The following is a 14,345-nucleotide window of genomic DNA, read 5'->3' as shown; positions in this document are numbered from 1 at the left end:
TTGCGTGATTTTATTTTTTCTGACTTGCCGCTGTTGCTCTGGCGTCTGCAGGCGGCTCGTTGGTTGGAGCCAGCCGCCGGGATCGTGCCGCGGCGCGGTTCCCGGCCGATTCCTCCCCCGCGTGGATCGGCTTGGTGGTGGGATGCGAGGCGGCGGCGCGGAGATCGACCGGAGGCTGTAGCGCTTCTGCGCCTGCGAGGTGGTGAGAGGCGAGGCCGCTGGTGAGGGGGGCTAGGGGTTGGTTTGCTCCGGAGGGCCGGACGGAATGGGGAGCTTCTGCTCCAAGGGATCGGCGGTGGACAAGTCGCCCAGCGACACCACGCTCGGCCCCGACCGCGTGATCCACCACCACGAGCGTGGCGCGGTGAAGGGGGAGGAGAGGAAGACGGTGGCGGAGGAGGCTGCTGCCAAGAGGATGCACGAGCAGCCGCCGCAGCAACAGCAGCAGCCACCACAACATCAACAACCACCACAGCATCAACAACCACCACAACAACATCATCATCATCAGCAGCAACCACAGCGTATCTCTGTCCCGGAAACTGCCGCTTCTGGTGCCAGCGTTGGCGCTGGCTCGGCGCCATGGGATGGTGTGCCTTCGCTGGCTCGGAATCCGTCCCAGAAAGGGATGGGCATGGCCAAAGCTGGTGCTGCCAAGGCAAGTGCTCTGCCCATCATCTTAGTTCCCCTTGCTTTGCTGTAAATGTGTGCGCAATGCAGCTTAATTCACCGCGTGTCTGTCTTATCAGCTAAAAAATGGTTTGTTACTTGCAGATTTGTTAGTGTCAATTCAGTTTGTGCTAGCTGCTGCGGTTGTGTGCTAGGAACTGCAAAGTTGTTCCCATAGCACTTTTTAGAGGCAGTCGATTATCTACTAGCATATTTACAGAAAGTCGGTTTGTTGCTTCACTTTCAGTGGTCAATTGCTAGGGACATGTTGTTCGCTGCTGACGCTATTCCGCCCAGGAGTGATTAATTACCAGGGATGTGAACCCAATATAGGCATGTTAACAATCATCACACATCCTTCAAGTGGGATGCTGCATTGACCTGCAAGCATATAAGTTTCCCGATTATATTTGTGTCGGTTTTGCTGCTCGGCAGTCTGTTTTGTAACCCCCCCCTCCCCCCTAGGTGATCTCATGTGCCCAGGCCATGGATTATGAAACCTGATATGGCTTGCTATAAACTTGTTATTGTTTGTAGCTGTCTGAGTGCAGTAAACTAGTGAAGGGATGATTCAGTATTCTTATCACACTGCAGCTAAGTGCACTACAGTGGTACACTAAATGCTGCGTAACTGCAACCTACCACACAAGGAAAATGGAAATTGGTTTGTAATAATTACTCATTAGAGTTGAGACTAATATTCTCAGCTTGTCGAATTCATGATGCCTTTATTACGACATCTACTGTAATTTGAGCAATTCCAATCGTGCAAATGAATTATTGTGCCAAATTATTTGGCGCTTTTACCCTTGCTAAAGAGATGTCTTGCCTCTCCACAAAATATTCCTTCATGTTCACTGCTCTAGAATGTTGCTTCTACGTGACAGATTGTTTGACCCTATACCTATTTTTAATATATGCAACAGGTTTCGGAAGTAAGCTCAATTCTGGGTAGGGCTGGTACTGTTGGGCTTGGCAAAGCAGTGGACGTACTAGACACACTTGGCAGTAGCATGACAAATTTGAATCCAAGTAGTGGTTTTGGATCAGGTGCTACAACAAAGGGCAACAAAATATCCATTTTGGCATTTGAGGTTGCTAATACTATAGTGAAAGGTTGCAATTTGATGCGAGCTCTTTCAAGAGAGAGCGTAAAACATTTAAAAGAAGTGGTGCTTCATTCAGAAGGTGTTCAAAATCTTGTAGCCAAAGATATGGATGAATTGCTCAAGATTGCTGCTGCTGACAAAAGGTTTGTTCTGAATCTTTGCTGCTTTTACCAGTTACAACATTTGGCCCAATATACTATTTATTTCTTGCAGAATAGTTGAACCAATAGTATATGAAGAAAGTTGGACCTTAACTTGTGCTATTGTGTCCTTATTGAAGTTTGTGTGTTTCCAACAGGGAAGAGTTGAAAGTGTTCTCTACAGAAGTTATTCGCTTTGGAAACCGTTGCAAGGATCCTCAGTGGCACAACTTGGATCGCTATTTTGACAAGTTCGGTTCATTTTGACCCTTACATTTGATGACAATAACCATTTTTGCAGTGTTAATTTAGCGTCTTTCTGCATCAAACTCTTCCAGGGTGTCATCAGAACGGACTCCTCAACATCACTTGAAAGAAGAGGCAGAATCAGTGATGCAGAAATTGGTGACTTGTGTTCAATATACAGCTGTAAGTAATGCTCACTTGCCTTATAAGAGGTATCTCGTAGTGCCATTATTTACTAGGTTTATAATTATAATTTAGCAGTCCAGAACATAATTAAGAGCGTATTAGTTTCTTCACAAATGTTGAGCTGTATATTCCATGAGGACATACATGGGTCACCGGAGCCTGTAGCCTAAAGCGGACTAGAGGTTGATGACCAATATTTGTTTGATGGCTCAGTTTATGAGCAATGAACAACTCGTTTGATTCCTGATTGCATGAGTTTTAGAAAATTACATTTCCACCAAGTTCCATGTACAAAAGACAAGAGAAAAAATGTCGCAAAGTTATCTCAGAATGGTTGAATGACATGTTTTTAATACTCCCTCCGATCCATATCGCTTGTCTTAGATTTGTCTAGATACATGTATCTATATCTAGACAAATCTAAGACAAGCGATATGGATTGGAGGGAGTAACATAATTTTAATGCTAGAATGATGCGTATATATCACCTGCCAATAGCTTTGGAATGAAGTTTTTAATGGAACCTTGGCTGTCATTCTTCTAGCATTTATCCATTTTTTTCCTGTTGCACCTTTTGTTCAAAATGTTGACTTCAGTTCTTCTTTTATCTTCCAGGAATTATACCATGAAATGCATGCCCTTGACAGATTTGAACAGGACTATCAACGTAAACAGCAGGAAGAGGATGGTTCAAGTGTTGCCCAAAGAGGTCAGTTTCTTTAGCATGGCAGTACATTGGAATATCCATAGGAATTCTTTGATATTTAAGACTCCTAGTTTGGATGAAGAATACTTTATTGTCTCGTATGGTGGTGTTCTGGTTCCTTTTCAGGTCATCTGAAAAGTTAAGATTGAGTATCCTCAGGATATTTACTTCTCTAGAATCTTTCTTTTAAGAGACATGCTTGATGCTATTAGCCACATTCAAACTGTAAATGTATAATTAGGATTGCCATGTTGACACTGATAGTTTGATTGATTATACCTAGTTATCTACTGAGTCAAGGTCTCTAATGCCGTATCTCTCACTGCGAAGTGTCTCCAATTAAATTGTCAGTAGGTTGCCACTAGTGTATTCTGATCAATATATCTAAGGGCTACCTCCATGGTTGGTATGGCTGCATGACCACACCCAACAAAGTCAAATCAGCCAAAGCTTTGTTCTATGCCCAATTGTCCATCACTTGTTTCAATATTGAAGTTCAGTGAGTCAACACCATGGCCTATTTTTGTATGCTTTGTCCTGCTTGTTAAAATACTTTGCGGTCCAGCCATAAATAAGATGAGCTATTGAACTTTGAATGGGAATAACCCATATGCAATTTAACCAACTTCCAGTTCCAGAACCTATTGTAATATTTGAAAATGTAACTCAAGCTCACAACTGCTGCTGCTGCTTTAGGGTTAATATTTAGTGATGTAATCTCAACTGTTATTACCTGTATAATTTATCTTTTTGTTTTCCTTAACAGAATATTGATATTGCCCTGTAAGCACTAGATTTTGAATGCACTTGCCTCTGGGTAACTACCAGTTCCTTCGAGTTAACGTGTATTTGAAGGAACATTTAATGGTTTATGAGTAGAGTTGTTAACTCTCTTGTTTGCGTTATTTGATAATGATGCTTAATGTTCTGTTTTGTTTGCAGGTGAGAGTCTGCACATACTAAAGCAGGAGGTCAAGAGCCAACAGAAGCATGTTAAAAGTTTGAAGAAGAAGTCTCTTTGGTCCAAGAATTTGGAAGAGGTTGGTAGGTAGTTTCATTATGATTCTGTGCTATCAGCAACAGCAGTTTTAGGAATGAATGTTCATGTTGATGTTGTCTAGTTCCACTTACTGCATGCCATGGAGGAATCATACTTGGATTTCCTTGCACAATACTGTTCTTCTAATTCGAGAAATAATACTCTCTTCCTAGGTTATGGAAAAACTTGTAGACATCGTGCACTTCTTGCATTTGGAGATCCATAATACCTTTGGGTGCTCAGGTAATAAGCTTTGTGATTACCGTGTCTTGTATAAAACTTGCATGCTCTTGCAGATATTGGGCTGTTGTGTAGTTTGTCATTTCTTTACTTTTTTACTGGTTAGATAACGTGCTAGTGGAAAATGCACCTTTTATTAATGCTCCATAACTTCAGTTTCATCTCCGCTAATGATCATATGATGCTAGTGGAAAATACACCTTTTATTAATGTGCCATAACTTCAGTTTCATCTCCGCTAATGATCTTATGATAAGCATCGCACACATCTGTAGCTTTAGCTCAGAAGTGCCTTTTGCATAACCAAATAAGCTCAGTTCAGGCACTTCCCGATCAGACTTTCAAGTTTGTCACCTCATCTCTGGGATTTAGCAATCCTTCTCACCCCCTTCCTCTAAAGAACATATTAGTGTATTCTCGTCATCGAACATTTGCTTAGGTGCGAAATAATTATTCTGACCTGTGATGTCCTCACTTGCGGAACAACAACAACAACAACAACAACAACAACAACAACAACAACAACAACAACAACAACAACAACATAGCCTTTAGTCCCAAACAAGTTGGGGTAGGCTAGAGGTGAAACCCATAAGATCTCGCAACCAACTTATGGCTCTGGCACATGGATAGCAAGCTTCCACGCACCCCTGTCCATAGCTAGCTCTTTGGTGATACTCCAATCCTTCAGGTCTCTCTTAACGGACTCCTCCCATGTCAAATTCGGTCTACCCCGCCCTCTCTTGACATTCTCCGCACGCTTTAGCCGTCCACTATGCACCGGAGCTTCTGGAGGCCTGCGCTGAATATGCCCAAACCATCTCAGACGATGTTGGACAAGCTTCTCTTCAATTGGTGCTACCCCAACTCTATCTCGTATATCATCATTCCGGACTCGATCCGTCCTCGTGTGGCCACACATCCATCTCAACATACGCATCTCCGCCACACCTAACTGTTGAACATGTCGCCTTTTAGTCGGCCAACACTCAGCGCCATACAACATTGCGGGTCGAACCGCCGTCCTGTAGAACTTGCCTTTTAACTTTTGTGGCACTCTCTTGTCACAGAGAATGCCAGAAGCTTGGCGCCACTTCATCCATCCGGCTTTGATTCGATGGTTCACATCTTCATCAATACCCCCATCCTCTTGCAGCATTGACCCCAAATACCGAAAGGTGTCCTTCTGAGGTACCACCTGGCCATCAAGGCTAACCTCCTCCTCACACCTAGTAGTACTGAAACCGCACATCATGTACTCGGTTTTAGTTCTACTAAGCCTAAACCCTTTCGATTCCAAGGTTTGTCTCCATAACTCTAACTTCCTATTTACCCCCGTCCGACTATCGTCAACTAGCACCACATCATCCGCAAAGAGCATACACCATGGGATATCTCCTTGTATATCCCTTGTGACCTCATCCATGACCAATGCAAAAAGATAAGGGCTCAAAGCTGACCCCTGATGCAGTCCTATCTTAATCGGGAAGTCATCAGTGTTGACATCACTTGTTCGAACACTTGTCACAACATTATCGTACATGTCCTTGATGAGGGTAATGTACTTTGCTGGGACTTTGTGTTTCTCCAAGGCCCACCACATGACATTCCGCGGTATCTTGTCATAGGCCTTCTCCAAGTCAATGAACACCATATGCAAGCCCTTCTTTTGCTCCCTATATCTCTCCATAAGTTGTCGTACCAAGAAAATGGCTTCCATGGTCGACCTCCCAGGCATGAAACCAAACTGATTTTTGGTCACGCTTGTCATTCTTCTTAAGCGGTGCTCAATGACTCTCTCCCATAGCTTCATTGTATGGCTCATCAGCTTAATTCCACGGTAATTAGTACAACTCTGAACATCCCCCCTTGTTCTTGAAGATTGGTACTAATATACTCCGTCTCCATTCTTCTGGCATCTTGTTTGCCCGAAAAATGAGGTTAAAAAGCTTGGTTAGCCATACTATCGCTATGTCCCCGAGACCTTTCCACACCTCAATGGGGATACAATCAGGGCCCATCGCCTTGCCTCCTTTCATCCTTTTTAAAGCCTCCTTGACCTCAGACTCCTGGATTCGCCGCACAAAACGCATGCTGGTCTCATCAAAGGAGTCGCCCAGTTCAATGGTAGAACTCTCATTCTCCCCATTGAACAGCTTGTCGAAGTACTCCCGCCATCTATGCTTAATCTCCTCGTCCTTCACCAAGAGTTGGCCTGCTCCATCCTTGATGCATTTGACTTGGCCAATATCCCTCGTCTTCCTCTCTCGGATCCTGGCCATCTTATAGATGTCCCTTTCACCTTCCTTCGTGCCTAACCGTTGGTAGAGGTCCTCATATGCCCGACCCCTTGCTTCACCAACAACTCGCTTTGCGGCCTTCTTCGCCATCTTGTACTTCTCTATGTTGTCTGCACTCCTATCCAGGTATAGGCGTTTGAAGCAATCTTTCTTCTCTTTAATCGCCTTCTGGACATCATCATTCCACCACCAAGTATCCTTATCTTCGCTTCTCCTTTCCCTGGACACTCCAAGCTCCTCCAAGGCCACCTTACGAATGCAAGTCGCCATCTTCGTCCACACATTGTTCGCATCTCCTCCTTCCTCCCAAGGGCCCTCCTTAATGACCCTCTCCTTGAACGCTAGAGCTACCTCCCCCTTGAGCTTCCACCACTTCGTTCTAGCGACTTTGGCACGCTTATCCTGCTGGACACGAATCCGAAAGCGGAAGTCAGCAACCACCAGCTTATGCTGGGGTACAACACTCTCTCCAGGTATCACCTTACAGTCTAGGCACACACGCCTATCTTCTCTTCTCGAGAGGATGAAATCAATCTGGCTAGAGTGTTGGCCACTACTAAAAGTCACCAGATGTGATTCTCTCTTTCTAAAGAGGGTGTTAGCTACAATCATGTTGTAGGCTAGAGCAAAGCTTAAGACATCTTCTCCTTCTTGATTCCTGATGCCATAGCCAAAGCCCCCGTGCGCCCCTTCAAAACCTGTGTTAGATGTACCCACGTGGCCATTGAGGTCTCCTCCTATGAAGAGCTTCTCACCAATCGGTACACTCCTAACCATGTCTTTCAGGCCTTCCCAGAACTCCCTCTTGGTGTTCTCATTGTGGCCTACTTGCGGGGCATACGCGCTGATAACATTGAGAATCAAGTCCTCAACTACCAGCTTGACCAGGATAATCTGGTCCCCACGTCTCTTGACGTCTACCACTCCATACTTGAGGCTCTTGTTGATCAAGATGCCTACACCATTTCTGTTTGCAGCCGTCCCTGTGTACCACAGCTTGAAGCCGGTATCCTCCACCTCCTTCGCCTTCTGTCCTTTCCATTTGGTTTCTTGGACGCAAAGGATATCAACACCTCTCCTCACCGCTGCATCAACTAGCTCCCGAAGCTTCCCTGTCAGAGACCCTACGTTCCAGCTACCTAAGCGAATCCTCCTAGGCTCGGCTAGCTTCCTTACCCTTCGCACTCGTCGAGTCAAATGCGAAGACCCTTGCCCATTTTCCACTACATCCGGGCGCCGATGTAGCGCGCCACTAAGGATGCGACGACCCGATCCTCGCTCACTTGCCACCGTATCCGGATCAAGATACAGCGCGCCACCTTGGGGGTGACGGCCCGGCCCTTGCCCATTTTCCACCACACCCGGGTTCCGATGTAGCGCGTCGCTGAGAGGGTTACGCCCCAACGAAAACCTTTTGGGTTTCATCTCCATAAGAATGGCTGAGTTTTTACGTTGGCTCGCCAAGCCTATCACAACCCTCCTCCTTTACCCGGGCTTGGGACCGGCTATGTTGAGACAACATAGGCGGAGTTGATGTCCTCACTTGCGGAAGCCACTTCAAAAACATACGAGGTGCTCGTTAACTGTGTGATCCCCGCAAGATTCCTTTGTGTATTATCGAAATAAATTGCAACTTTTTGAGTCATTGCTCATTACCCAGTTGGCATAATTATTATGTATTGCATGTAGCACACATTACATGTAACCAATATGTGCTTAAGACGTGTTGGCAGTGTAGATTTATGCTATGTGGCATTATGAACTCATTGATCATTGACATTGAAGACATGGTCTTCGTTTGATTTCTTATTAAAGATACAACTATGCTATCTCCAGTTACAGATTGACATGCACATGCAAATAAGCTAAACTTCCAATTTTCTTATGTATTTTGGATTGCTTATGACTTGTGCGTCTACCAATCTATAGATAATGAAGAATCACAGGAGCCTACTAAACGACGTAATAGATTGGGTCCAGCAGGACTTGCGCTGCATTATGCTAATATCATCAGTCAGATTGATGCTCTTGTAAGTTCATCAGACACCACTGGACACCCTAATTTTATGTGGTCTGAAAATAAATTCATTGTCATTTTTCTGTACCAGCAGACAGTTCGTATGCATTAGAGTGCCATTTCTGTATGACATATCCCGTATCCCTCAAACTAACATGACTTAGTTAATGGTGCTTTGCATTACAAGAAAGGAATCAAAGGATCAGTACAATGTTACACTAGTGGGGTATTATTATTACATTTTCATGTCTGCAGCTTGATGTTGTGCTAACTGCTAGCAAAGACCTCAACCTGTTGCTTTTCTCTGGCAATCTAACAAGGGTTAGTCTATTGGCAGGTTTCTCGCTCATCTTCTGTTCCTCCAAACACAAGGGATTCATTATACCAGAGTTTGCCACCGACCATAAAATCTGCTCTCCGTTCTAAGCTACATTCATCTGGAGTTAAGGAAGAGGTATGCAAGAGGGCACCCAACATATTCAATAGTGACACTGACTTTATGAGTAGAGAATAAAGTAGTCGCAAAAGTCAACACCTTGCCATGGTTTACATATGACTCTATGATTGATGTAATATTGTACTGATTTGGTGCAGCTTACTGTTTCTCAAATCAAGGCGGAAATGGAGAAGACATTACGGTGGCTTGTCCCGGTTGCAAATAACACCACCAAGTAATCTAAGCTACCTTCATACTCCCTTCGTTCCACAATACATGCCTTCCATTTGTAAAAATATAGATGTATCTGGACATGTTTTAGTATATAGGTACATCTAATTTTGGACAAATGGAAGTCAAGTATTTTGGAACGGAGGGAGTATCACTCAACCAATTACAGCCATCTCATTACTTTTTGTTACTCACGATATGTGATTGTTTGTGCATTTCAGGGCTCACCATGGCTTTGGTTGGGTTGGAGAGTGGGCAAATACAGGGTTAGTAAACCTCATTCAAATTTGAACAGTACTACGTAATTTAGAAGTGGGATATTGAAGAATGATCTTTTTGTCTTATGCAGGTCAGAGGTGAACTGCAAGCCGACAGGGCATATGGACCTCACCCGAATTGAGACACTGCATCATGCTGACAGGGACAAGACCGAAGCGCATATCCTTGAGCTTGTCGTATCGCTTCAGCATCTCATCAGTCAATCCAGAGCAGCGAATGGCGAGCGATCTCCCATCAAGTCTCCTGTTCGATCTCCTACACAAAGGGGCTCTTCAATCACATTGTCTCCAAACAAAGCCAGCAGTTCATCACCTGTTCTGACACAACAAGAACAAGAGATGCTAAGGGATGTCAAATACAGGAAATTCGTTCCTGGTATAAGCAAAAGCCAAGAGTTTGACACAAAGGCAAGGCATATGCAAAGCAGGTTGATCAAAAGTAACAGCCATTCACCAAGCAGTAGCAACAGGAAAGAATTCCTATCGATCAGGAGTATGCTTCCTGTCATTAATTTTGAAATCGATAGGACCAAAGCTCTGGATATGATCGACAATCTAAAAGTGCAGTGAGGAGTCGAAATCGACCGGTGCCAAGTCCTGGATACTTCGACGCGATCTGTGATCTTAAAAATTCCATATTGCTCGAAGTATACATCAGGTCCGCCGAGCCGATTGCCATGTGCCTGCAGCGAAGGCGCCTGTGGCAGTAGGGCGCCAATTTGGAGGCACCAAAAGAGGGCCGGGTGGTCTGGGATCAGGGCTAGCTTATGTATGATATGGGGTGGAAAGGAAAGGGAAATTTTATTGTAAAAAGCAATTTGTTGTGTTTGTGAGCTCTTTGTACAAGCAATGCAAGTTTTGATGGAGAAAGGGACACTGATCCTGTGTCATATTGTGTTTCCCCAGAGAAACATAGCAGCATCTGTTGCGTGGTCATGAATTTTTTAAATTATTATTATCAAGTGCTCCTTCTGTGCCCTGGAGAGGCCTGACCTCGTCACCAAGCCAAAAGGTGTGGCGTCTTCTGGGGCAGCAGAAACTCATCTTCCGAAAGTTAAACCGCTCCATGGTTCTGAATCCAAATCTTCTTAGATTTGAGACACACATTTATGATTGATGCGTAGGACTCCACAGCTTTGCAACTTCAGGATCAGACGAACAATGTGTTCACCAAATGCTTGCACCTAACTGCTTAATGGAAGAAAAGCTTGCATAAGGCAAACTCAGTTTCATCAATTTGTGCACTTGGAGCATCTCTAGCCGACCTCCTAAATTTGGACTACTACACCCTCTGTAAACTAATATAAGATCTTCTACATCACTTGCGTGATCTAAACGATCTTGTATAGTTACATTAGTTTATAGACGAAATACTACTCATATTCCACGTGCAAAAGCTCGCATAAGGCAAACTCTAGTTGGACTCTACTCATATTAGTTTCAGCAATTTGTGCACTTGGAGCATCTCTAGTTGAACTCCTAAATTTTAACTACTCACATTCCACGTGCAGAGCTAACAAAAACCCTCACACACAGTGAACCAAACTGTGGTTGGATAGTTAGGAGGACACTGGTATCTTCAGATCAACAGAGTTCAAGTCCTAGACATGACGTTGGTGCTCGCATTTTTCTGAATTTATTTCAGTCCTTCCGGCGATGTGCGTTCAGTGAGAGGAGTCGTTCCTGTTGACTAGGAAGGCGTCTGTGGCGAGTTCGTGTATCTTAAGATGGTGTGACGACTCAGTCTCTCAAAGGTGCTCATAGGGATAGGGTGCGCGTGCATGCATTCACATGGGTGAATGTATGTGCATATGTACGGATAGGGTGCGCGTGCATGCATTCACATGGGTGAATGTATGTGCATATGTACGAGCATTTGCGTTTGTACTGTGTCAAAAAAAAAAACCTCACACGTACTAGACCCACATGGAAGTCTCTCTTCCTTCTTTCTTCCACGTGGCCAACGACGATTTCTAGGGGTAGATGATGTCTGCCTAGGGTAGATGATTTGTAAAAGCAATTTAATAGAGACTCGTCGAGTGTGACGTATGCTTGCAAGGAGTCGAAAAAGGCGAAGAAATTCATCGGGGGTGGTCGAGAGAAAGGTGCAACATGTCGGAGTCGGGGAAGGTGGTTGTCGTTGTCGTGCCATGGGCCAAAAGCCTAGGAGGGTGAAGGGCGAGGATCGTTCCGTCGGATATTAATAATACATGGTTTAAGAGAAGAGGGGCAAAATATTGGTAAAACTAACAGATGGACCAAATTAATTGCAAGGCTTTGAAAAACCCTCCCCTTCTTCCTTGTCAACAACAATGTCCTTCAGGTACCCAGTGAAAGTGCGTTATATCGACTAGAGGGGGGGGTGAATAGGCGATTTTTATGAAAGTCTTCAAAACGTGGAAGTTTCGAAGACAAACGATAGAAATAAACCTATTACCATGCAGCGGAAGGTAGACTACACTAGGCAAACCATAGTCAAGTATTCAATGAAGTAAAAGCACAATGACTAATAGCAGCAATGTAGTAAGGATCAGGTAGGAAGATATTATGAAGCCAAACAGAACACACAGTCACTCAGTGAAGACAAAAGATAGTGCAATCATACAATGACTTCACAGGGACCAACAGTAAGTAAAGGGAAGGGAAGGATGAAACCAGTGACTTGTTGAAGACAATGATTTGTTGGACCAGTTCCAGTTGCTGTGACAACTGTACGTCTGGTTAGGGCGGCTAGGTATTTAAACCTGAGGACACACAGTCCCGGACACCCAGTCCTGAACACGCAGCTCAGGACACCCAGTCCTCACTGTATTCCCCTTGAGCTAAGGTCACACAGACCTCGCCCAATCACTCTGTTAAGTCTTCAAGGTAGACTCCCAAACCTTCACAGACTTCGTTCACCGGCGATCCACAATGTCTCTTGGATGCTTAGAACGCGACGCCTAACCGACTGGAGGATTCACAGTCCTCAAGTGTAATAAGTCTTCAGATCACACAGACAAGAAGACTTAAGTGATGCCCAATTTACTCTGGCTCTGGGTGGTTAGGGATTTTCTCCTCGCTAGGAATTTTCTCTCAAAGGCTTCGAGGTGGGTTGCTCTCAATCGACAAAAGTCGTGCACTGAAATCTGAGCAGCCAACAGTTTATGGTTGTAGGGGGTGGCCTATTTATAGCCACTTGGCAACCCGACCTGATTTGTCCGAAATGACCCTGGGTCACTAAGGAACTGACACGTGTCTCAACGGTCAGATTTTAAACTCTCATGGCAACTTTGCTTGGGCTACAAGCAAAGCTGACTTGTCCGACTCTGGACAAGATTCGCTCTCATAGTCTTCACTTGAAGACATAGGTTTTGGTTAAGCATCACTTCAGTCATTCTGACTGGTTCTCTTGGACCCCACTTAACAGTACGGTGGTTCCTATGACTCAACAAAGAAGAAAAAGAACTACGATAGATCTAAGTCTTCGAGCTCCATAGGCTTCATGCGATGTCTTCTCTTGTCATAGTCTTCGATGAGAATATCTTCATATACCACCTTTGACATCAACGTCTTCATACATTTTTAGGGGTCATCTCTGGTAGGAAAACCGAATCAATGAGGGACTTCTACCTGTGTTATCCTGCAATTCTCACAAACACATTAGTCCCTCAACTAGGTTTGTCGTCAATACTCCAAAATCAACTAGGGGTGGCACTAGATGCACTTATAATCTCCCCCTTTTAGGTGATTGATGAAAAACTAGTTGAAGTTTTCAACGGGGAATATAATATGTGAAATTGTAAAAGGATAGGGAATTGTCTTCATAAGCTGTGAGGGCTCCCCCTGAAGATGTGCATATAAGTAATTTGCTTTTGGAATGCAAATGCACATGGCATGTTGTGCTTGTGGAGATCCTCTTCAACTTATGATGACAATCCACTATGCATGTGAAGGTATGTGAAGATAATGACATGCATAATGGAAAATGGACGTCTGCAAAATGATCTAAGTGCGGAATTTATCATCGCACATGCGGAATTTATCATCGCATCACAAAGTGGCAAATAAGTAGCAGACGACCATCGAGTTTAGGTGTTACAACTCGAAGAACCAAAAGTATCAAAACAAGAGTTGTAAACACGAGGCAAAATATAAAGCAACCGCCCATGTGGACCCGCTTGAAGACTATCAAACTCATATGCTTCTCCCCCTTTTATCAGTAAGGACCAAAAAGGTTTGAAGACATAGAGCATCTACTCGTTCCCATGAAGAGTAGGTGAAGCAGCAGGGTCGTCGGTGGTGTTCGGCGGTGCAGAAAAACTTGGAGCAGTGTCGAAGCATGCTGAAGGAGGTGGCGGTGAAGTAGCATCGTCTTCATCCTCGATCACTCTGGCATTCACAGTTGCAACAGAGGAAGAGAACTCAGAGTCTTCAAGAGATGGAGTTCGTCGCAGCACTGCCCTTCGAGGAGGTCTGGAGTCAAACTTGAAGCGTTCAGAGAAGCCATCCTCTTGAAGATCATCTTCAGAGCACATAAGCGTCAGCCCTTTCCATGTGCGTCGAGAGGTTTCATGGGCAACAAAGGCATTCTTGGTGGCAAGATTGTGAATGCGGTTGACATCCACCAAGAGGCTTTGCATTTGGCGCTTCAACCAGTCATGATGCCTATCCTGTTTCTGATGAAGAGCCACCAGAAGCTCTCGGTCATTAAGGACACGAGTGCGCTTCTTGGGTCGTTGGGCAATTGTGCTATCGGTGGCTTCAGTA

General features: G+C 44.5%; 1 protein-coding gene across 1 annotated transcript; it reads left to right on the top strand.

Moving 5' to 3' along the window:
• The first annotated feature begins 56 nt into the window (after positions 1 to 56).
• On the top strand, positions 57 to 10,558 carry LOC119269761 (protein PSK SIMULATOR 1-like). The gene is made up of 12 exons (XM_037551677.1): positions 57 to 658; positions 1,596 to 1,921; positions 2,077 to 2,169; positions 2,257 to 2,347; positions 2,966 to 3,059; positions 3,999 to 4,096; positions 4,269 to 4,338; positions 8,564 to 8,664; positions 8,989 to 9,105; positions 9,246 to 9,322; positions 9,540 to 9,584; positions 9,668 to 10,558. Exons 1-12 carry the CDS (start codon positions 266 to 268, stop codon positions 10,164 to 10,166), a joined length of 2,004 nt encoding a protein of 667 aa, XP_037407574.1. The 5' UTR covers positions 57 to 265; the 3' UTR covers positions 10,167 to 10,558.
• Positions 10,559 to 14,345: the final 3,787 nt, after the last annotated feature.

Source organism: Triticum dicoccoides, chromosome 3A (genome assembly GCF_002162155.2).
Source record: "Triticum dicoccoides isolate Atlit2015 ecotype Zavitan chromosome 3A, WEW_v2.0, whole genome shotgun sequence".
NCBI classification, from domain to species: Eukaryota; Viridiplantae; Streptophyta; class Magnoliopsida; order Poales; family Poaceae; genus Triticum; species Triticum dicoccoides.
Note: the sequence above shows the minus strand (reverse complement) of the source record. Positions and strands in the feature narration are given on the sequence as shown.